Below are 24041 nucleotides of genomic sequence, written 5' to 3'. Positions count from 1 at the left end.
ATGACAAATAGAATTTCACCCGCTGCTAATTTAAACCCCAGAATTCTACTCCCCTCAGCAACCACAGCCAGGAAGCCGATCATCTCAGAATTTGGAAACACATGGAAGCAATGCCTTAGTTTCCAGGGACTATGGGGAGGGGGTTGGGATAGGGGTAGGGGATGGAGGTAGGGGTGGGAGTGGGGGGGAGGAGTGGGGTGGGAGGATCAGGTAGGTATAGGTGGCTGGGTTTTTTGCAACCGCTAATTACAACGTCACAGTCAAAGCAAATTTAAGGTTAAAATAATTTCTAAAATTAGTGTTTGCCAATGTGGAAATGGGATGACTCATAAAAAAAACTGGGAGCTGGGGTGCTGGGGTGGTTAAGAGGGGAGCCTCTTAAACCTGTGGGCCAGGGTATCTGAGAGAAGAAAACAAGGATCTCTCTTCTACTTAAAAGAAAAGCTGTGACCCAGAGAACCTGGGCCAGTTCCTGTCTCCCACAGAAACCACACATCAGTTTCATGGTTACTTAATCTGCTAAAAATGTCACACACACACACACACACACACACACACACACACACACACACACACACGGCAGCAACCTGGGCTACCTCAAGCATGATCAGACTGGGCAGCCACACTGACCATCCTTTTACTACAACCTCCTCAAACCTTTGAAGGAAAAGGCATTCAAGAGGAGTGTCAATGGCCGTCTTCGGAAGTCCCCAGCTCTCAGAACCCTATGCTGTTGGAGCAGAAGCACAATCAACCTGGAGAGAAGGCTGCTGTCCTGCCACAGACGAGGAAGCCGCACACCCCATGATCTGATGAGCATTATTCTTTCCCTTCTCTTCAGGAAACTGTGTACAGAATTAGCTAGAGAAATAGAGCACAGCCATCCAGTTTGGAGATTCTCACATGCCTGGGAATGTTGGGAAGCTGGAGTTTGGTGGCATGCTTTAAAGCAGTGGCTCTCAACCTTCCTAACGCTGTGACCCTTTCATACAGCTCCTCATGTTGTGGTGGCCCCCAACCATAAAACTATTTTCATTGATACTCCATAACTGGCATTTTGCTACTGCTACGAATCGTAATGTAAATACTTTTGGAGATAGAGCTTTGCCAAAAAGGGTCGCAACCCACAGGTTGAGAACCGCCGCCGCTTCCAAGTTTCCAGGCTCCTGTGCCAACTGAGTGTGTCAGGATGAAGAAGTTGTGCTTCTTTGATTGTCTTTCAAGGAATATTTTTAGCAGCCTGCCCCACTGTTAAAAACTGCACGGTGATCTTGACAAATGTATAATGTCAGCTTTAATGTATCAGACCCATCAGCTCAATGAAAATAACTCAGAAGTATTGATCACCTAATGATTTTTGGTGTATTCATTAACGTCCATGAGCAGCTCATCCCCTCTCCAGAGCTACTGGCGTGCTGATGACATGGCTCGAACTGCTGATTGTTTATTAGAAAACTGATTAGTTACTGGATTAGTGTGTTCAAATATACTACCTTTCACTACTTGACAAACTTCCAAATTATTATATTTCTTTTTTTAATTTTGAAGCTGTAGGATCAATTTTAAAGAGAGAGAAAAGGTTGAACAATTGTGAGGGATGAAAATTTACCTGGCTCTCCCTTTGCCCTCCTCATCCTGTATATTAAAATGTGAAGGATTCACGTGCAGGAAGCCTGGGTGCTTTCCATAAGGCTGAAGTCTACATCTCTATGTGATACTCATATGTCCATGCTGGATGACCACAGCAAGAGAAGAATCACATTCTTCTCAAGTGTTTGCTTGAATGTCTCAGTGAGATTCATATACCTAGAGCGATCTGTTATAATTGTCAGAAAATTCTCCCCATCTATGATGCCTAAGAAGACCACTCCTGCAAAGATTGTGTCTAGTACCATCTTCTCTCCAAATAGAAGGAAAAATAACAGGCAGATGTGGGGAAATCACTTGAATTTAGATCCTATTCCCAGGAATTATCTCCTCTTGGGAAACATGGATTGTTAGATATATTAAGTATGATGTTTGGGAATGATAAGGATTTGTATATTTGAGGAAGTAAATACATGTAGATAGAAGACTATCTTTAAAAAAAAATGAGACTAAGACATGTAGATAGAAGACTATCTTTAAAAAAAAAATAAGACTAAGGTTTCAGTTTTATATCTAACATCTTAAACTCCAGATGAGAAATCTCTACAAAATATTTTCACCGTTTTGTGGAACTCATCAGAAAGACCTACTCCATCATGTACCTTGGTTCTGGGAGGTCAGAGCAGGGTTTCAGTTGAGCTGGCATTTAACCCTGAATTGCAATCTTGTGCCTTCCCTTGGCATGGGCACTGATGTCACAGCCTTGAAGGGGACATCACGGACACAGGCATGTGGAAAGTCTTCCAAATGCTTCAGCACACACAAAGTCCCCAATTCCTACAGGTATGAGAGTCTGAATTAGCCTTGGTTTCCCTTTTTAGTTTGACATCCTTCTTCTGTAACTGTAGGGGCTGATTGAACAGTGTGAACTGAAACATCACAAAATGATGTAAAAATTCTACTACACAAAAAACCTGCAAGAATATTTCTGTGCATCTGCCACGTGCCGTAAAATACTTGAACTGGACCAAACTGTCTAGGGCTTTGTACATGGTAAATGCTTGGTGTGTCTTTTCAGATTTACTCTGAGTATTGTCTATGTCTTGCTTAAATATTGGACTACTTTGGATTTTCTTTTGTTTCTTTATTCTGAGCCAAATTCCCTTTATTGAAGGCAAAAACATCGTGATGAATATTTTCCCTGGCTTCTAAAAAAAAAAAAACAGTAGAGGGGATCTCCTATGGTGAGTGTCCTGGCCTGCCCACACAGCTTCTCAGGTCGAATAGATCCCCTCCCTCAAACCTTATGAGATCTCATTTAGCACAAGTCAAGGAGAAATGAGTCCTCATTGCTAGCCCTCCAACATCTGTACCAGCTACCTTTCCTGCAGTACAGTGCCTAGCCATTGCTATTAAAAGACATGATCTCTTGCGTCTGCTCCTTGTTTCCCATGACATCAGTCTCATAGAGCAAACCCAACTCCAAAGCCTTTGGTGCAGTCTGATTTTGTTTGTTTTCTTGTGGGTTGCTGTACCTTAGAAATCCCACTTCTTCAGTCTCCATTAGCTGTTGACAGGCTCAGGGTCTACCTAGAACTTAGGACATAGGTTCTTCTAGGAAGGTTTCAGCTAATCAGATAAAAGGCAAAGCCCGCAGGCAGGCAGTCTAGCTCCACAATACCACTGCTTATCTGGCCGCCGTGGGAGGCCAATACTCTTTGTGTCCTTCGAGGCAAGTTCTGAGCAGCAGAGGTAAGGATGATAAAAGAGCTTTCCTTGACCCAACACCTGGAGATTTTGAGAAGAGTCAAAATCCCTGGGTCAAGGAGACAATTTGGTGATGGAGACACTTGGGTCATCTTCTTGGAAGTTGCATTGGGCGCTCAGTTTAGGTTTGCGCATCTTTACAAGATTCTTTTCAGCCTCTGCAACGTTGTTTAAGCCAGTGCCCATTAGTTGAAGTAGTAAAATTAACTGTAGTGGGGAAACCATTTTTATTGACTAATCTGCAACAGAGAGTTTTTTAATGTTTGTTTTATAAGCTTGTAAAAGGATATCTTCATAATATTTACAAATGTCCGTGGGTTGGATATCCATGGGCTGGGTTAGAAGATTCTCAAACTTCCTTGCAATAATAGAATCCCGAAAGACCTTGTGTACACTAAAGGATTTAGCTTTCCATTTCCTAGAAGATGTTTAAACCTTGCAGTTTCAAAATAAGCATACACTCATCTCTCCTCTGGACATATATATTTGATCATTTTAAATGCCTCAAATATGAGAACATATGGCTATTTTGCTAAAAGTAAGATGAAAACAGCCAGATAGAATGTTATCCAACAACCTGGTTGCTTTATGATCTTTTGTTCAGTTGTTTTTTCCAAATGAAAGCAGGCATGGAAGAAACAATACTGTTGGAAAGGAGGAAAAACACGACCACTAAAACATTTCAAATATTAATCTGATGAATTAAAGTTAAGTTAAGATGGCAACTCTATTGGAAACATGACAAAAACAGAATGTTAAAGAAAAAATTGAGTGGAATCAACGAGGTTACACATAAGTAACACCTTAACATTAATAGAAATCTATTTCCCATCTTGACCCTGAAACCGCTTCAATTAATTACTAAAATCTATTTACACTGCAACAGGATAAAAATCAATCTGATTGCTGGCACTGAATCCATTTGGCTGCCCTCTCTAATATGAGGGACCAATGGGCTCCTCGATCCTCCCAAACTCTCAAAAAGGCATAGTTACCTTCTACTTCCAGAACAGTGACAAAGACAGAATCTGTGAGCCCCTGGGAATCAGACCTGAGTGTGGTGACAACATCCATCAGGCAGTTCACAAACACCCAAGACAGGAAATTTTATAGATAGGGACAAGCCAGCTGGCCCCTCAGAAAGATGGCCTCTTCGGACTATTGCAGCCTACAAGGATAGAGCTTGGTTGGTATATTGTAAAGTTGATTTTAGGACCATCCTGTCCCACTTAGACCAAAGACTTTATGTGGTAAACAAGCACACAGACAAGAATAATCACTGTTTTTACTATTAATATAACCAATCAAACCATTAAGGACCATAGTTAACAATGATGAAGTGGCTGGAAAGATGGCCCAGCAGGTAAAGGTGCTTGCCACCGAGACTTGACAACCTGAATTTGAGCCTCAGGACCCACCCGCCAGAAGGAGGGAACCAACTCTTCCAAGCTGTCTTCTGATCTCTACACATATGCCATCCAGACACACACATAACTAACTAACTAACTAATTAATTAATTAATTAATAATTTTTAAAGGAATGGTAGGTAGAGGTAAAGATGGCAACCTTTTATGAGCCCCTCCCTTGTTTGACAGGCCATTGAGGCAGGCAGGACCCAGACCAACAGGTCACTGTTACCATGAGCTGTACCCAGCCTTAGGATGGGCACAGAATGGGAAACTACTTGGCTGAGTCTGAGCAAGTAGTTTATTCTCCTACCGACAGAATGATTTCCTGCCCTGCTTTAGGTGAATAAGGCTAGACATCCGTGTTTTTTAATTTTCTTTCCCAAGCAGGGAAAGCTAGCACAGCAAATGAGTAGAAATGTAAAGGCACAGGGGGAAAGAGCTCATCCGGTCAACTGTTCTGAGACCAGCAGCCTGATGTGTGCAGGTTCCAGGTCTCTCCCTGCCGTTTGAACTACTGGAAACAGCCTCCTCTCTCTTGTATGTCTGGCAAACTCCTGCTGATCCTTTCCTATACCTGTTAAACATTGTATCCCCCACAGATCTGATGGTAACATTTCTCTGATACTCCTCGACAATGTACATACATGTCTTGTCATACTTTTCATCCTTTGTTATAATACTGATTGATTGGACTTCCCCTTAGAGTGTGAGGTCTTCAAAGTCAAGATGGGAAGAGGCTGAGTCTCATTCACCTTTGTATCTCTTTGTGCCTAGCAGGATGACCAATGGAAAAGCAGGCATTTATTCTTATTGAATGAACACATATGGATGGATGGATGGATGGATGGATGGATGGATGGATGGATGGGCCATTTGCATAGTTCAAATATCTGCTGCTTTGATGAATGGACTATATGTTGAAACAAAATCTTGCTCAAATGCCCTTACCCACAGTCTCTGTATACTGCAAAAGTCAATATGCCCTTTGTTTTTGTTTTAATTTTCATTAACCTGATGAAATAAGAAGTAACATTCATTAGAATTCTGAAGGATTCATACTCTCCAAAAGGATTACTCAAGCATCCTAAACTATGACCACCTTTCTCATGGTTATGGGAGCTTGCTGATAGCCATGAGATCTCGGCATGACTCCTAAACAGAGTTCAGATTTACAGATCCACAGGTAGACTACTAAAGTTAGTTCATTATACCTTCTTTCTTTACTGATGAGAAAACAGGCCCCAGAAGATCATCTCATGTCTGAGATTGCAAACCTTGGGCCAGGACCAGTGTACAGCTTTCCTGACTTCATTGTCCAAATGTCAGTCACGAAACCCAAGAGAGTCTCTTACGGCGTGAACACCAACCTTATAAGTAGCCTTCTCCACCAGCTGGGCTGAGCTGGGAAAGGTGTGCCCATGTATCGGCCAGCACCCAAGAAAGATAAGGAAAAGAGGGTGGACAGCTGGCCACGACTTACTTGAAGGGCTTTTCTCCAGTGTGGGTCCGGATGTGATTGTTGAGAGTGGTGGCCCCAGCGAAGGCGCGGCCACAGTAGCCACACTTGAAAGGTCTGTCGCTGGAGTGGGTGACCACGTGGTTCCTCAGTTCTGACGGCTGGGAAAAGGACTGGGAGCAGTGGCCACACTGGTAGGGTCTGCAACAAACAGAGAGTGACTGGTCATGGTGTCCTGTGTCGGTCAGCACTGTGGGGGAAGGGGGCGGGACTGTAGCGACATTCAAGCAAGGACTGAGCTGAGAGCGCTGGCCTCTGAGTTCTGCTCCTTGCTGCCACGGGGACAAAATTCACAGAGCTGATGAGACACATCACAAGCGAGCATTCCCTTCCTGTGTTACTCATCCTGTTTCAAGAACGGCCATTTGCTTGTCTTGATCTCCTCACCAGCAAATACCGGCGTATTTTTGTAAGCTTTATAGACATAAGCATGGGATTAATTAAGGCAAACAGTATAAAAGAAAATACATAATTGTCTTTTATGGTTCCATAGTATCCTTTCCTTTTCAAAGTGCTTTAAAATCAATTATCTAGTTTAATCTTTACAGTAATCCTCTGAGTGGGGCGTGGAAAGCCGTTGCTATTTTCATGGTTTTGGCACAGACAACTGAGGACAAACTGTCCTTAAGGGATCCGAGACGTTGATGCCAAGGTCATCACAGGGTGTTTGAACCTTATTCCAAGTGTTAGGGAAATATGGGCATATGGCCAAGTTGCATGCACGCTTTAATAAATGCTAAACTGCCTTGGAGTCTACCTAAGATGAACCCAGACCTGCCAGATGGGTCTCTTTGAAAAAGAAATCCTGACTTCTCACCTATCCCATTTATCCACAGAGTCCTGTTTTTCTGTTTTATTGTTGTTGTTGATGATGTTGTTTTAATGTGTATGTTGAGTGTCGCGTGTATGTAGTAGCCACATGTGCATCTGATGCTCATGGAGTTCAGAAGAAGGTGTCAGATCTCCTGGAACTGGAATTGCAGATGGTTGTGAGCTGCCGTGTGGGTTCTGAGAACCAAACCCAGGTCCTCTGCAAGAACAGCCAATGCTCTTAACCACTGAGCCATCTCTCCAGCCCTGTGAGTCTTGTTCTTGAGTCTTACCTCCTCTGCTGAATCTAGTTGCAAGGAGTGACTGACGGCAGCAAGGAATGACAACCGTCACTGTGCTTGCAGGGAGGTGACTGTGATGCAAAAGCCAATGGGAGGAAGCTGGGACAAATACCTGGTCATTAGCAAGATTATCAGCGCACACACTTCTCAGCTCATGAGAAGTAAATCAGTCGTGGGTTTTCATAAAATAGATTAAATTTCCGTCAGAAGTTCTTCTGACTACTTAAGCAAAATCCAGTGAGTGGTAGGAAACATGAGCAGTTGTCCCTATTCAAAGCTACTTCACATCATCTCCTGACAGGGTTCTAATTTGTGTCTCAATTTTTTTTTCAGGAAATTAATAATCTGCCTTGAAGGATCTCCACTGCATTCACGAAGTAAGCCCTGGTGTGCCGCGTAGATGTTGTTGGCTGCATTTAGGAAGCCAGTGGCAAAGACGGACTTAATTGCTCTGCCATTAGCAAATACAGAAACTCCAATGTCCAGACACCCAACTGAAGAGTTGGGAGACAATGGTGACCGAGCATGTACAACAATTCAATTAAGTGCAAAATAAAGTGTACCCTCTCATTTGTCAACTGAAGTGCTTAATTGCGGCTACTTGCCTCACTGAACACAAATACTATTATTTTACCAGGCTTCAGCACGCTGAGCACTGATTGTAGAATTTTTTAGCTTGATTAATAGTCCAGCATTGGTCAATAACTCAATACTATACAATTTTAATTACTTACATTTAGAAATCTATCTAACTGCTCTCAAACAGGTTTCAAAGAAATACATAAGAGCCCTTGGAAAGGAGTTTATCAAGCTTGACAAATTGCACATGCATTTTATTATAATTATAAAATAATGCTTTGAAGGCCATTAAAACTGCCTGCAGAGGAAAATATCCTCCTGGCAAATCTATTCTTGGCAGTAAATGTTGACCTTAAAAAGAGTTCTCAAAAAATAGTTCTCTAGGGATGAAGTTTTTTTGTATGCTATTGAGGACCATAAACAAAATAATATATTAATATATGCTATATTCACTGACAATTGATTTTTCTAATAGTGAAGGGACCATTAACATTTATTAGCCTCTGGTTATCTATTTTTAATAGCTATCACTATAAACAATAAGCCACTAAATAAAACCAATTAATCTTTTCCTTTTTTTTTCTAACCTTTCTGTCAAAAGTTGGGGTGATTTATTTCCTGCAGTCAGAAGTCAACCCGTCCTTTTTATGCTGTGGCAGAGATTCACAGAGCAGATTTGAAATGCTGATGTCGAGTTCTGTCATCAAGGGAAGATGGTGGAATCAAAGAGCATCATTTCTGCCCAGGACCAGCCGGAAAGTATTTGCTAGGGATCCAGTGGCTTGTGTGAATTGTCTTTGAAAGTTATCACTTGAGACGTGTGTGTGTGTGTGTGTGTGTGTGTGTGTGAGTGAGAGAGAGAGAGAGAGAGAGAGAGAGAGAGAGAGAGAGAGAGAGAGAGAGAGAGAGAATGAGTCTGGACAAGCATCTGTGGCTGCCATCAAATTCCCTGGAGCTGGATGAGTGACAGTCATTTGTGAGCTATCCAATATGGGTGCTGGGAACCAAACTCGGGGTCCTCTGGAGGAGCAACCACTCTCACCCCCTGGGTCATTTCCCCAGCCACTGTGACTCAGTTTGAAAAACTGCGTGGAACACACCGTGGCCGAACGGAAGTGCCTGGAATAGGAAAGGTGAGTCCAACTTCAAGCTCTGGTTCTAGTCAGCTATGAGATGCTGGCAAGTCCCTCAAGTTCACTGGTCTCTCTCCTCACATTCACTTAGAAAGGGGATAAATTCACCTGGGTGCTCTTTCGCATACCATCATATTTTCCTGCTACTTGAGGGAAAAATGACCGACGTCCCCCAAAGATGCTTGTCAATTGCATCATCAGCTATGTGATGCCTCCTTGCATGAGGGTTGCAGCTAGCTCCCTGCACATGGAAGATTCCCACTCTTCCTCCCTGTCCCTCTCCCTCTCTCTGTGTGTATATACTCTAAAACGTGGACAATCTTAATGCTTTGGTAAAAACTTGAGAATTTTTGAATAACAAGAAAATCTTGTATCAAAATGTAGGCACAAACTCTGATTTAATACATTTCACAAATCAAAATTATATCCTTTTATGTTTAGGTACCGTACAGTGACTTCAGAGCATTTACTGACATTCATCTTGGCAGACCCTAATTCTATTAATATGAAGATTTGGATCTTAAGTGAGCTCTTGCTACTGTAACAGTCTCTAACAGTCTAGAAATGTGTAGAAAGTGGAGGAGTCATAAGGATAAAAGTTGGGCCCGGGCTACACAGGAAGACCTTGTCTCAGATTAAAAATAAACAAGCAATACCAAAGAAGTTGGGAGTGGTGGCACACACCTTCACTAGAGAGACAGAAGAAGGCCGATCTCTGTGAGGTCCAGGCCAATCTGTTCTACATGGCGAGTTCCAAGATATCAAAAAAACAAACAAACAAACAAAAAAAAACCCCAAAAAACCCACAGAAGGTACCTAGTTAGTGGTTGATGGTCTTGTTGTTGAAGCCTTGTGTTCTTCTATTTTCAGATTTTCTTTTAAAAAAAAAATGACTAAATGAGGACGGACCTGGCATTTCAGGCCTGTAAACACTGCTTCTTGTCAGACTGATACAGGAGGATCATAAGTTCAAGATCTGCCTGTGCTACAGAGCAAGTTCAAGACCAGCCGGGTCAACTTACTGAGATGCTGTCTTAAAAAACAGTAAAATGGCCAGGGATATCAGACAGGCTCTTGTTCAGTCCCCAATACTCGTGAAGGAGCGGGGAAATGATCAAAAAGTAATTTTAAAAGTGATCGTAGTTAAGATTTAAATATGGAGATAGGAATAAGTTACAAATAGGAACATACTTTCTAAGGAAAGAATCTCAGGACATTACAATTTCTTTTGGAACAACTGGCCACGGGAGATTAGAATATGGGTTTATATTTCTAAAGCCATATTTAAGTTATACCAGAGGAACTTCAGAACAGAGTAAGTTGCCATTACCAACATTTCCCTTAACTCTTTGGAAGGGGGTTGTGTCCGTGTGTGTGCATGTGGCAGACTGAGCTCAACCACAGGTGCTGTTCTCAGGAGTCATCCGTCTTTTCTTCTTTGAGGTAGCCCGCCACTGGTACCCAAGCCTCCCTGATTAGGCAAGGCTTCAGTCTTTGCCTCCCTAACACTGAGAGAATGGCGTGGGCCACAAGGCCCAGCTTTCTAGGTGGGTGCTGATGATGGAGCTCAGGTCCCCACACTTACATGGCGAGCACTTTACTACCCGGACCCCAGCACCTCCATTAATTTCCCAAAGCCTGGCAAAGTTAAAGTTATCAAGCTTTTGGATAGACTCCATTTTAACTCTAAAATTGCATCTCCGTTGGATGGATCATACCAGAAAAACACATGTGGATAGACATCCATGGGTGTTGTGGGCCACTGGGTCCAGGATCTGACATCACTGCATTTGGGAAGCATATTTCAAACGCACTTGGTTCTCCCAACTCATCATGCACATACAGCCTCCCGTCATTTTCAAAGCAAACCCAGAGGGATAGCATCTCACAGTGCACAGCTCTGTGAGGCTGGGGGGCTGCGCGGGATCTAAAGCCAGGAGGTCAAGAGTGGAGACTGTCTAAAGCTGCATGAACTAATACAGGGCCGATAGCTATGAGGAGCAGCTGAGCATTTCAGTGGTGACTAGTGCATTATTTTGCTTCATTTCCATTAACAGAGATTGAAATAGCTTCATGTGGCTAATTCCAAAACAGGAAAACTCGAGCTTTGTGAAAAGCTAGAAAGTGCTACATACACATTTATAAAATAACTGAAAAGGACAACGTGTGGGTGGATTTACTTAGCATAAATCAACACTGGTGGACTTTTAAGCAGAAAGAAAGCAGTGAGACCATTCCGTTCATCTCCTGACGTTCTCTCTGTCACTGGTAGCTCCTCTGCCAAAGATTACGCCAGTAAAATGTGCAATTCATTTGCTTTGAGTCTGTAATTGGTTTGGTGTACATAGGGAAAGGATGAAACATTTAACAAAATTAAGCGTGGTTTGGTTTAAAATTATTAATCCTCCTTTGATTTTCCTTTTATAGCATGAGAAACCTCTAGGATAAAAGTTGTTCACTCGGGGCTACATCCTCTCCTTGCTCCATGACAGGCAATCTTAAGTTCAAGTCTCACAAGACTTGAGAGGGGCCCTGCTTAAGTCACTGCCAGCCATGTGGAGGCAGAGAGAACAGTCGGGAAAGTGTTAGAAGTGTACAACCAAAGAGTCCACAGAACACTGGAGGGGAGAAAGATGACCTTAGCACTTGCATGGCAAGGGGCAGAATACAAGAACATGACACCCTCGGAGACACTGTGGTGGTGACGTCCAGGCTCCTCCCACAAGGCACAGCCTTTGAAACTCATTTTCCCATCCAGCACCATCCTTTGCATTATAGCCACTGGTGCTTAAACATAGTTGTGAACAGCTGATGGTATACCCAGGAGATAAAGGCAGCCTTTCTCCCCTGGGGTACAACAATCAAAAGAGAAAAACAAAGGTGTAGAGAAAAGAGAGACAGCAAAAAGCAAGAGTGGTATAAAATAAAGATACACACTATAAATGCATTTTCTGTGAAAACAAGAACGTTCAGGAAATAATCAACTGTGATCAAAGGCTTTGCTCACCCATTCCTGGAGTCCCCTCCCTCCCAACCTTATTGAGAGTTTCTGCAGCAGAAAAAAAAAAATCAGAAGAGAAAGGGGATGAGAACCTCCTGGTCCCGGCAACAGTAAGCCAAGTTGCCCTGGCTCGGGCAATATGTTTATATGGAAACTCAAATGCTTACAAACTGTGTAAATAGAATCTAGGTTGGTTGACATTGCAACAACTGCTTACCTGTGGATCACCCACGGACGTGGGGAGGAGTTGGTAGCCTGAGAAAAAGAAGAAGATGTGGGGATCTGTTGGCTTCATATCAACAGAATGAAATCGAGAGAGCGAGCAATCCATGGCTCCTGGACCTTCATGGATCTTTTTTATCCTTTGCTCTGACTCTTATTTTGCCAGATCAAACTAATTTTTCTCCTGCATTCACTATGTGTAAGTCAGAGATGAAAAAAGATGCCAATACCACTGGGTAGCCACAGACCTCCTCTTTACACTTTTGGATGGTACCCCACGTGAAAACGATCACAGATATAGAGCATACATTCTCTTTGATGAAGATTCAAATGTCTGACATTTCAAGGCCAAATACTCTGCAGATTGAAAAATCATTTGGACCATGGATGCAGAGACCTGCTCCAAATTTGGACCTGTTTATCTTCTGACTTTGTTGTCTGGCCTCTGTTCCTAGTGAGATTTTTTCCTTAGAGTTTTCCATTGAGTTTTTGAGGAGTGGGAAAATTGTTTCTGTTAAACTATTTTACTGTTCAGTCGGCCCTCCCTATATGTGGGTCTCTAATCAACAGAGATAGAAAACTACTCCAAAAACATAATGGGTCTACATGGAATACATGTAGACTTTTCTTGACAGTAGTCCTAAACAATACAGAATACAAATCATTTACATGGTATTTACAAACTGTTTGGGATATTATTATGATTGATTTAAAGATAATTTAACTTATACAGGAGCATCTGCATAGGTCATCTGCAAATTCCACATCTTTTAATGTAAGGAACTTGAGCATAGATTTTGATATTTGTAGGGGTTCTGCACAGGTATGGGGGCCATCTGGCTATGGATGAGTGGGCACAACCTGCCCAAGGCAAGTGCCCAGCTGTGAAGCTAGTCACCAAAGAATATATGCCTATTTAGCAGAGCTGTGCCTCCACACACATAGCAGGTAAGTTTCCACAGTCAGCAACCATCAGGAACAAACATGATATCCACATCACATTTATGGAGTTCTGGACATTTCTCCTATTTAGCTTTTCCTTGTGTGGTTAGAGATTAATTGAGAGCATCTCCCTGTCTCCAAAGTCTAAGGGTAAAAATAAATTATTCATCTTGCATGAAATTAGCAGATAAAATGACTAGGCATTTCCTTCTATTTCATCTTCAAAAATCATCTCAGTTGATGATGTAATTCAACCCCCCCATGGTTACTAAGAAACATTGCACTGTATTACGCTGTCCTTAAAAAGTCTCCCTTTCTTCAAGTCATGGCTCTTAACTATAACTTATTAATTAATGATGTCAACTACCTCTCATGTTTTCACCAACAAAGCACAGGAACGAATCAAGAACCCACTTCCTAAGTAATATGGTCACTCTGATCATTAGCTTTGATCATAAACAACTATTATGTCACCTCATCTGAGACTTTCCCCCACCACTTCATAAGTCACATGAACCCATCAGGATCTAGCACAGAAGGGGGCTCATACCACCTAGGGATTTACCAGCCACACTGAATTTGCTTACAATCATCACTGGCCTTAACAATCTCTCTGGGAGGTATTTTGTGCAAGTAATTGTTTAGATAGTTTTCATAGATGTATTAAATTATAGTGCTAGTATTTTACAGGACAAACTTTAAAGAGACTTAAACCATACACATGATTTTCTGGGTATAACTTGGGTTACACAAAACAGGCTGTTGTTAGTGTCTATTTACCATAAAATATCTTCATCGCTTTTGTGATATTGCACACACAAAGATCCAGAAACTTGGACCTATTTTTTTAATCTTACTGTGCTCAATTAGTTATGATTACAATAGTCCTTTGCAAATAACACACCCAAACACCTGAACTTACTTTTTATGAGAAGACTTTAAATGTATCTTTGGTCTTGAAATGATGTATAAGCTGAGAAAGACACATATTGGGGCTATATGTATGCCTGCAAACTTTTAAGAAAAGCCTTTCTGCATGGGAGAGAAATAGAAAATGTTCCCGTTTTTATATTTTACCTCCACAGCACGAGTGTATTGCTGAGCATCTAGACACAGATGTCTTAGCCCTACAGTCAATGTTTCCATATTGATTAGTTATGGTAATGCTTGAGGCTAGGCAACGAGTCCCTAGAATGGCACAAATAAAAATGTGTATAGATGTAAATGTGTACAAATACCCGGAAGCTAAGGTTAAAATATGCCCACCCTTTCTACCACACTTCCACCCCCTTGTCCTTTCCTCGGATCTCCCAGGCATGATGCTGTGTGCTGCAAGTGAAGAGGATCCGTTGAGTGTATGTATTATGAGGCGAACAGTCGTGTGCCTTGCTTTATTAAGGTTCTTGAGTGGCAAAATTAAGAAAATAATTCAGGAGAAAAGAGTTCGGGAATCCTGCTTCCAAAGGTCCAATCCTTGCCCTTAAAAATTATTTTTGGCTTTTATATTCAAGGTGAATTTTTTTTCTAGGCTATTCTTGGATATTTTGGTTTTAATTAAGTTCTCATAGGATGTGAAGGAGAGATAAAACGCAGGCTGCCTTCTTATTGAATTAATTTGATCTTTGTCTTTTACGCTCCCCGCTATCGAGACTGTCAAATAAACCAGTTTTGATTCATAAATAATAGTTCCATTATATCTACTGGGCCACTCGTCAGAGTACCTGAAATTTTAATTCACTTGTTCAGCTAAATTTCATCCTCAGTTCATGGCCATAAAATTCCGTATTGACAAACTTTCAAGCCAACTTTGACTCTGAGGTATCTAGTCAACATTTTTCTTCTGTGTGGATATTAGTTTATTGAATAAGTGGCATCTGTTTTCCTCCGTATCACTAGCCGAGTGGGTATTTCCTTTTGACAGGTCTGCAGGATTTATGGGTTTGCATGCTCCGAAGAAAAATAGTACTAAGCAAAAAATTCCAATTCATTACCTCTTAGTACTTAATTAAGATCATACTCACGGCACACTGGAGGTGAACTCTGAAATGGCTGTGACAGCCGTCCGGCAGCCAGCTATATTATCTTTGGAAGACAGAGGGGATTCTGATTATCCTGACCTCATTTTCCACCCCTGATATTCATAAACGTTCCTTCTCTTTTGCTCCCTCTGAAACTTGGACGTCACTGTTGGGATAGTGAGCGCAGTTGCCTCTCGGAGGCCACCAACCTGTCTTGTGCAGCCTTCGAAAAGGATGGAGGCACCGCTGAGGCCTGACACAACTCTGAGACCTTGCAGCCTGCAGGCAGGCATCTCTAAGCAGCGGCTTTCCCCCAAGGTGCTGCAGGAAGGCAAGCCCTGGGCCTCACCTGTCCGGGTTCTGTGTGCAGACGTGCATCTGCAGGAGGATTCGCTGTGTGAAAGTCTTAAAGCACTGGCCGCACTTCCAAAGGTGCCAGTCGCTGAACTCCGAATGCAGCTGGCTGGTGGAGGTTGGGCTGGCTAGGACCCGCTGGTTCTTCACGTTGATTTGGCTAAATCCTGCCTCAATGGGCCCAGATTTATCCAAGAGGGTGAAATTCCTGCTGCAGGGAGTCTGTGGGAAAACCACCGAGCGCTGCTGGCCGGAGGGAGAAAGCTTACTGCTTTTGCTGAAGGGCTGCAAGGCGTCTTGTCGACACATGGCTTCCATGACTGTGGAAGGGACGTTCACTAGAACAGTGAGAGTTCAAGAAGGTCAGTTTCGCCAGCTCTTAAGTAAACGCAGTCACACATACTTCAAACACATCCCTAGCAAACAAACATGTGAAAGCGCGTTTTCCTGGCCCCCAATTGGTATAATAAGATCATGCGAGGGGAGAATCAGGCTTATCAAACGTTAATAACTCAGCCAATGCCAGTTTATTAAGCAGCTAGTCTACGCTCAGTGCTGTTCTTGCATGACCTTTGCCTCCAACATTCTCACAGTTGTGACTTGAGATATATGAGACTCCACACCGCACCCTGCTCAGAGACCTTCAGATGTGAGAGACAGAGGGTGAGCTGGGAGTGCCCAGAAATGGTGGATCCCACTGCATTAGGTACAGAATGCCAAGGCCTCCCTCCAGGCCTTTCCAGAACAAGACAGGTATTAGCCATGGAGCTGACTGAAGGGCTAAGAGGAGGAGAGCTAGCTACCTGGATACAGGAGAGCCTGGCAGCTGAGGGCATAGAAGGAGATAGGCTGCCCCAGCAGGTGGGGGACTCTGGCCACAAGTGTTGGGCAAGGGAAGAAATGACAGATCTCAGAGTTCCTTAAATTTGCTTTTAAAATTATTTAAGGCCCAGATAATAGACAGAGGCTGGTTTTGAACAGAGGAGGATAAGTCTACTCAGGTTTCAGGGAGGGCTTGAGAGAGGCATGGATAGATGGCTGGAAGAAGAAGGGGTGCGAACAGCTGTGGTGCTTGAGGCTGAAGCCTTGAAATCAGGAAGGCCTCGTCTCCTGTCTGGACTCTGGCTTTTATTAAAGATGGTGATCTTATCGACCCTCTGTGCCCTCTTTCCCTAGAGGTAAAATAAGGACAGTGGTAGCAACACTTCTAAAAATAATAGGCACACGGCTTGGTGATTGAGATGGCCTAGATTCGAACTCCACTATTTCCGAGCACTGTGACTGTAGGAAAGCTGCAACATCCAAGCCCACGATGCGGTCCTGGGGAACGCATGAAGTGGTCGCTCTGAGGATTGGGTGAGATCACGCGTCGATGACCTTAGGAAAGAGGCCAATATCCCATAGCAATGTTGCTCTGGGGGCCTGGGGTCCTCATCTTTCAGTCTCCTTTCAGGAGGCCAAGGTGTGATGTAAAGAGTTCATCACATGACCTGCTATCAAGAGCAGTCACCATACTTTGGGTTGTAGGAAGAGACAAGGTTAGAATGAGGGAGGCAGTCCTTGCCAGGTAGTAGAGTGGAAGAGAAGGAAGACATGTCAAATAAAAGGTTTCTTTACGGGAGAAATCTAAATCCTTGAAGCTTAATGTTCTTTTAAAAAAAATTTTGTTCTATTTTATTTTTGACAGGGTATCATTCAGTAGCTTAGGCCTGGCCTCGAACTCACAGTGATCTGCTTGCCTTGGCCTCTAAGGTACTAGGATTTCAGGTGTAAGCCACCATTCCTGGGTTCTCTTTTCAATACCTTACAGTGTTAACAATATTTATCCAGTATTAACTGGTCATTCCACGGGTCTAAAGGTGATTAGAATCTATGCAAAAGGCTTAAACTTTTAAAAAAGTAACTACTAAGTCAAGAATATATCATTATTGCTCATTTCAGGAGTCAACGAGATTAACAATTATGCAGTAATCAGGAGATTAAGATGAGTGGTGGTAGATGCTCTCTGATATATATCCCAGCACCTGGGGGGGGGAGGGGGTGGCCAGGTGGATCTCTGTGAGTTCCAGGCCAGCCTGGGAAACACAGGGAAAGACCTTGTCAAAAAAAAAAAAAATAGGCCAAATTTTGAGAATGATTGGCAAAAAGATTGGTGAAGGCAAGAAACAAAGCCATGCATGCTATAGTTATTGATAGGAGTATTGACCACTGGCTCAGAACTGTGGTGGGAAACACCCTGGGAGCTCGCTTGTCTTCAGCACAGCCATAGCTAGGCTTCCCTCACAACATGAGCATCCTCAGCTCTCAAAGACAGCGGTAGAGGTGTGGGAACCAGGAAGCTCTGGAAGGAGACAGGTGCATCACACGTGTGGGTACAACTGTGTCACTGAGTTTCTTCCACAGAATCACGTGACCAACAAATCTAGCACAGTGAACAGTCCTGTCTACAGTAACTGAAGCGTACCTCATCTCATCCCAGGGAGGAAAGACACAGCGCTTGGAGTCCTGGAAAGACCCTGGAGCGTCATTCACTGGCTCCTCAGCAGTAGCTTCACAGAGGATTTTTAAAGATCACACAAATCTCTCAGACGGGCCTGAGGTGTGGTCAGGGCTGAGACTCACTGAACTAAGCTGACCCTCCCTCATTACAGGTGGCCAAACGGTAGCCCAACAGGACCCAGCGGCTTGCTTGGCATGATGTACCTGTTAAGGGCGGGCCTAAGCCACAAGCTCTAGCTTTCTGAGTTCCAGAGAATTTCACTTTTGCTTCATAGCTATAACCTCTCTTCTCACTGTGTTTCAAACAGAGAAAGGGCACCTTATGGGTAGTACAGTGCTTTGTATGTGTTTCATATACATCAAACTATACACGTTACATATATGTGTATGCCTGTATTCAAATTATATGTAGTCTATTTCATATGTAAAAGTCATGTATCATTTGAACTTCTGAGGCAAAAATCAATATGGAGTTCGTAGACTTTTTTTAGACATAAAAAATTCTTTCTTTGTGTTACATCTTAAGCAGACTCTAAAAGAGAAGGGGAAATGCGCTGCCAATTTTAAATGAAAAGTAAGAACAGGAGCACTGTCAGAGGTCAGGTGGGGCCCACTCATTTGGTATTTTCATCACTAACGCAGGAAGGGCAGAGCACAGAGAAGCCACGAGTCTCTGGTAAGAGTGTGCTCCCGCTGGCCAGGATACTCAGAAGGAATGCAAAGAGGAAGGATGATGGCATGAAGGGACTATAGACATGTAGAAGAGCCGCGAAACTGGCCCAAGCTTTATAGAGAAAGAAACAGATTCATAGGCCAATAAATTTTTATATTTGATGGTCAAGGTCAAGGGAAAAAAATCAAATCTAAATCTCTAAAAGTTTGTATAATAATCAGAGATATATGTATCTGGGTGAATACAGTGTAATAAACAACATTTGGTAGTAAAAATGAAGATAACTGGAATGAGATTATTTCCACTTGTTACTTTATTTTTTGAGATATCATAACACAAATCTGAAACGCTTCCTGGCTGTATGTAGGTGGTAAACACACTCCCTATTCTGTCCTAAGGGTGGTCCTCCATTGTGTTTATAAAATAATTCAGTCTTACTAAATGAAACTGAGCAGATGATTTACAAGAGAGGGGGAATCAAAATTTTTCACAAAAGCGATCATATTTGAAGTCTGGCCATTCCGTGGAGTCCTACACACTTCCACAGAACCCTCGATGTATACAATTTGTCTTGAAAAGAGAACGTTTTAGAACATCCTCCCGAATGCCAGCTTCACTGGCCACACCAACGAAAAATACTAACAAGAAAACGCATCAGCAGGGGAGAGGGGTAAATCGGAAACACTATCTCATGGCAATCCAAGAGAGGCGATTTAGATGAGGCCTGAAGACAGCAGCTAAGTAACCTAACAAGAAACATAAGTGGTTTCTGCATTCGAGGACACTGAGCTAGAGAGTCCCCTCAGTCTATGAAGACACAGATGCAGAGAGGGGTACCTACAAAGATGGAGCCAAGCAAAGACATCAAACCATCCCATCTGGATAGCTAAAACACCAGACAGGGAGTTTGGGGGGGATTCAAGATCCATAAAATCAAGTCTTACTTCACCCCACCTGTAAAACACTGAGCATCTACTACACACTGACTGGTGGGCGTGCAGGGGGGACAGGCAAGCTCACTGTCCCTCCCGCTGTGACATTTTGACAGATAGGAAGGTGGTATTTTTACAGGCATTTACTTGGTTTCAATTCTTAAGTTCTACTAATTGGGTCGTTACAGTTGTAAGGCACTGACATCCAGAGTTAGAGCAAGAAAATATGTTCATTCTAGGAGTGAGAAGGCACAGGGCTGCAAGAAAGAAAGAAGGGATGCCAGGAAGTTGGGTCCCTGAGCCCTGAAGGGACACATTCGAGGGTGTGGAGGGGAGGAAGGGACAGCGAAGGAAGCTGGTACGGCAGCAGCCGCAGTCTGTGTTGTGTGACAGGGAAGGAACTGAGCGCTACAGGACCCGAAAATGTGTCAACATGGCAAAAGAGGGGACAGATGTGAGGCTGCACCTGAGGCTGGAGAGAAAGGTAGGTACTGCCTGCCCCTGTGGGAACTGGAAATGGGCTGGGCTACTGGGCGGCCAGGGGTCTCCAGCCCACTAAGGACAGCTTAGCAAGGCTAAGCTCTTGGGGTCTTGGGGAGACTAATCTCTTAGTTTAGTTTGGTTTTGGGTTTGAAGCTGGGTCTCGTTAGACAGTCCTGGCTGGCCTGGAACTTGTGACCATCCTGCCTCTGCCTCCTGAGTGTGGGGATTACAGACATGTGCCACCACACCCAGCTGGATTTTAAGGAAAACACCAGGTGTGCAGATGTCGCTCAGTTGGTAGAGTGCTTGTCTAGCATAATCAAATACCTAGGTTCAATTCCCAACCCCCTAAAACTGGGAATGGCAGCACATGTCTATATGCCCAGCCCTGGGAGGTGAATGCAGGAGGGTCAGAAGTTCAAGGTCATCCTCGGCTACATAGCAAGTTTAGACAGCTAGGGCTACATGAGACCCTATCTGAAAATAAATTAATCAGTATGTGAGTTGGAGACTATGTGGGGCTCCTAGCATTCCATACTAAAGAACTACTTATTTAACGGAAGAGCCCTTGTAAGTCTAAAAGAGCTTTGAACCAGAGCTGGAAGGGACCAGATGTTTGCTTTCAGGGTATCATCAATCCACATTGACCAGTGTGTACCATACGCTGATAGTACATTAGCAAAAAGCAGACAGGGAGCCAAACATGGTGGTGTACACCTATAATGCCAGTTACTTGGGAAGGTGAGGCAAGAAGATCAGTAACTTAAGGCCAACAAAGTCTTTCTTGGAGAAGTGGAGACAGAGGGGAGAAGGTTGGGTGAGGAACAGATGAAAATCAGAGAGAAAAAAAAAAAGGAGAGAATGTGCTTAGATGCCTGAAGAGAATACAACTATATTCCTGGAAGAATAGCTAAGAATTTGTCAACATCCCTCATTATCTCTTGGCTAGAGATTTGTATGCCTATAATACTTTTTGGACTTTGATCTACAAGCCCAAACTATCTGTTGATAAAACAAGTGGATAAACTGGAATTTTAAAAAAAGCAAATAAGTGAGATTTCACTGTGACTGTGAGGACACCGAAGAGGTTACTTCACAGTGCAGCCCTGAGTGGTCTGTGTAACCCTGGTCAGAAAGGTGGCGACAGAGATGAGGACACATGAGAAACACACACACAGGACCTGGTGATAGAGTGTGAGGGTGATGTGTCAAGGTTTCTTTCTAGCACAGTCGGATGGCTCAAAGTGAGCCCTGTTAAACTGGGGGGAGAGAGACAGATGGTGGGAATGAGCACAACAGCTTCAGTCACAACACACTGAGGGGGAGCATCCTGTGCGGGGTGGACGTGAAGCGTGTTGAGAAGACCATTGCTTAGCGAGGCTGGGAGTCACCCAAGTCTAGGTCGAAAATATAGGACCCACACACACACACACAAAAGAAAATACAGACCCAAAGGACCTGGGAAACAGAGTCTGGAAGGGAGATTTGGGGATCTGTGTGGAGACCTCTTAGCCTTTAGGCTGAGATCGAGTGTGGAGTTCTGTGGGGGAGAGTGTGACTGGGGAGTCTTAGGGGGATCAACATGCGTTAGAGAGTGAATGACGTATGATAGGGGCAGCTAAAGACGGAGGAGCTCTGGGGCTGGAATGCTTTCAGAGCCATCCTCTCCGGGTAAACGGCCAGTCCTTCATGCCTCGGCACTGAGCAGCCCTTGCACGTGGACCCCCATCCAGTTCAGAGTGCGCTACGGTCAAGGGTGCAGGAGTTCTAGGCTGCTGTAGGTGCTGCAGAGGAGCCCATCGGAGAGATGGCCCTCCCACAGGTCCAAGAACGAGGAGAGTGGGCGATGATGTTACACAGCAAGCTGTGCTAAGCGGGCACAGACCACTCCTGGGCGCCAATAAAACCACCTGTCTCCGATATGTCCCTTCCTCCTTCGTCCTTCTCAGGGGTTTTGTTGTCTCCCTTCCGGTGGGTGGCTGCTGCCTTGGTTAAAGAAGAACAGGAAACCCTGTGTGCATTTCGTGTGTTTTCTAGAATTCTACAGGTTTCTTAAGTATGTGTGTGTGTGGTGTGTGTGTGTGTGTGTGTGTGTGTGTGTGTGTACACGTACGCACACGCACATGGAAGCTAGAGGACAAACTTGTCTATCATTCCTCGGGTGCCATCAACCTTTTTTTTTTTTTCCCATCACCCTGAAGCTTGCTAGACTGGCTGGCCAGCAGGTCCCGTGGCCTGCCTTGTCTCTGCCTCTCCGGCTCTGAGGTGACAAGTGTGTACCATCTTGCCCAGCTTCAAGTGGGGTCCAGGGACCTCGCTCAGGTCCTCATGCTTGCAAGGCCCTGATCCACCTCCCCAGCCTGTGTTAGGATGGACCTGGAGATTTTATTTCTGGCAGGTAGTAATAAAAATCAAGGCCTACACCATTTTATGGCTATAGCAATGTATGTACTGTGTGTCACAGTGTCTCAAGATGGACAGTTTCTTGGCCTCTTGGCTTGGAGTCCACATTCTTCTAGTCTCCATTCAGACTTGTGTAAGGAGCCCAATCCCAGTGTCTCTCTGTGTAGGGAGGGGGTAGATGCTCTGGCTCCTCTTGACCTAACACCCTCAGCTCGGGGGCTCTACCGTAGCTCCCCCAAGAGGTGCCTTCAATGAGTTTTGTGCTTAAGTTGTATGCTCATGAACCTGTTTCTAGCCTCCAAAGCTGGTAGGGACTTGCGTTTCTGCACACCATCACAACGCTTCCTTTCGGCCTTGCACACGCAGATACAGATACCCCTGTTGGATTAAGTGGTATCACGGTATCCTAAAGGTCACACAGATAAAGGATCGCGCAGGGCTTCTCCTTAGGCTGCCTTCCTACTGTCCCTAAGGACAGAGGGGATGAGAGGCCCTGTGCAGAGGTGACCCTTTTGATTGGCTGCTCTTTGCAAATCAAGAGGAACAGGCCTCCTCCAGGCAGGGTCTAATCCAGGGCAGCTCCCTCATGGCCATCAAGTCTCACATTCGGCCACCTCGGCTTCATACGCCGAGACAGAACAAGCACTAGGAAGACTTGTTTAACGTTTATTCCCAGGCCTTTTTTTTTTTTCTTTCTCTCTTTTAATTTCCTCTGAAAAGAATACGAACCACTCGGGTCTTTACACTCTGCAGGAGCTAATCCCCCACTGGAAGCTTGGGGCGACCTCGCTCCTGCTTGCGGATGTGATCTGTCGACACAAGCCTTCCTTCAGGCTCCTTGAAAGGCCCACGGCGGAGGGAGAGGCTCTCTCTTCTGGGGCTCTCTTACATTTTTGAACTATAGTTTTTTAAAAAGAAAACAACACAGGAATTGCTTCCAGAGCCCGGATGCCAGTGTGGCGTACTGTCTCCTCTTTGAGGGCAGGCGGCTTTTGCCGGGCGGTTCATGTACCCAGTGGCCCCACGGCTACATGCCGCTGACAGAGGCGGGGACTTACTGAGTCCCTGGTCCCACTGCACATGATCAATGGGAAGTGTGTGTGCTGCATGTTGAAAGAACCCTGGGAAGAAAATGACACTTTTATAACTGAAAGTGCTTAATAAGTACTATTCACTAACTAAAATCACATTTTCCTTGGATATCTTAGTTCAGTGTCCGTTTCATTAACAAAGGGAGATCTGTCTGAAATAATTTCTAACCTCCTCTTATAATTGTGATAGAAGGTCTCATCTTTATCCAGTGTACCTTTACTTTAACTCTGTGTGTGTCTGTGCGTGTGTTTATGTGTGTGTATGTGTGCGTGTGTATGTGCGTATGTGTGTGTATGTGTGCATGTGTGTGTGTGCGCG

General features: G+C 44.0%; 1 protein-coding gene across 1 annotated transcript in view; it reads right to left on the bottom strand.

Annotated features, from left to right (window-relative positions):
- Positions 1-24041, bottom strand: part of Prdm6 (PR/SET domain 6) — a 107942-nt gene that overhangs the window by 1361 nt on the left and 82540 nt on the right. The window contains exons 5-6 of the mRNA XM_028871836.2: positions 15637-15979; positions 6245-6421 (exon numbers count right to left, since the gene is read on the bottom strand). Of these exons, the coding sequence (XP_028727669.1) occupies positions 6245-6421; positions 15637-15979 (520 nt within the window). The remainder of the gene's footprint in view (positions 1-6244; positions 6422-15636; positions 15980-24041) is intronic.

The sequence above is a fragment of the Peromyscus leucopus genome, chromosome 19 (assembly GCF_004664715.2).
Source record: "Peromyscus leucopus breed LL Stock chromosome 19, UCI_PerLeu_2.1, whole genome shotgun sequence".
In the NCBI taxonomy this organism is placed as follows: Eukaryota; Metazoa; Chordata; class Mammalia; order Rodentia; family Cricetidae; genus Peromyscus; species Peromyscus leucopus.
Note: the sequence above shows the minus strand (reverse complement) of the source record. Positions and strands in the feature narration are given on the sequence as shown.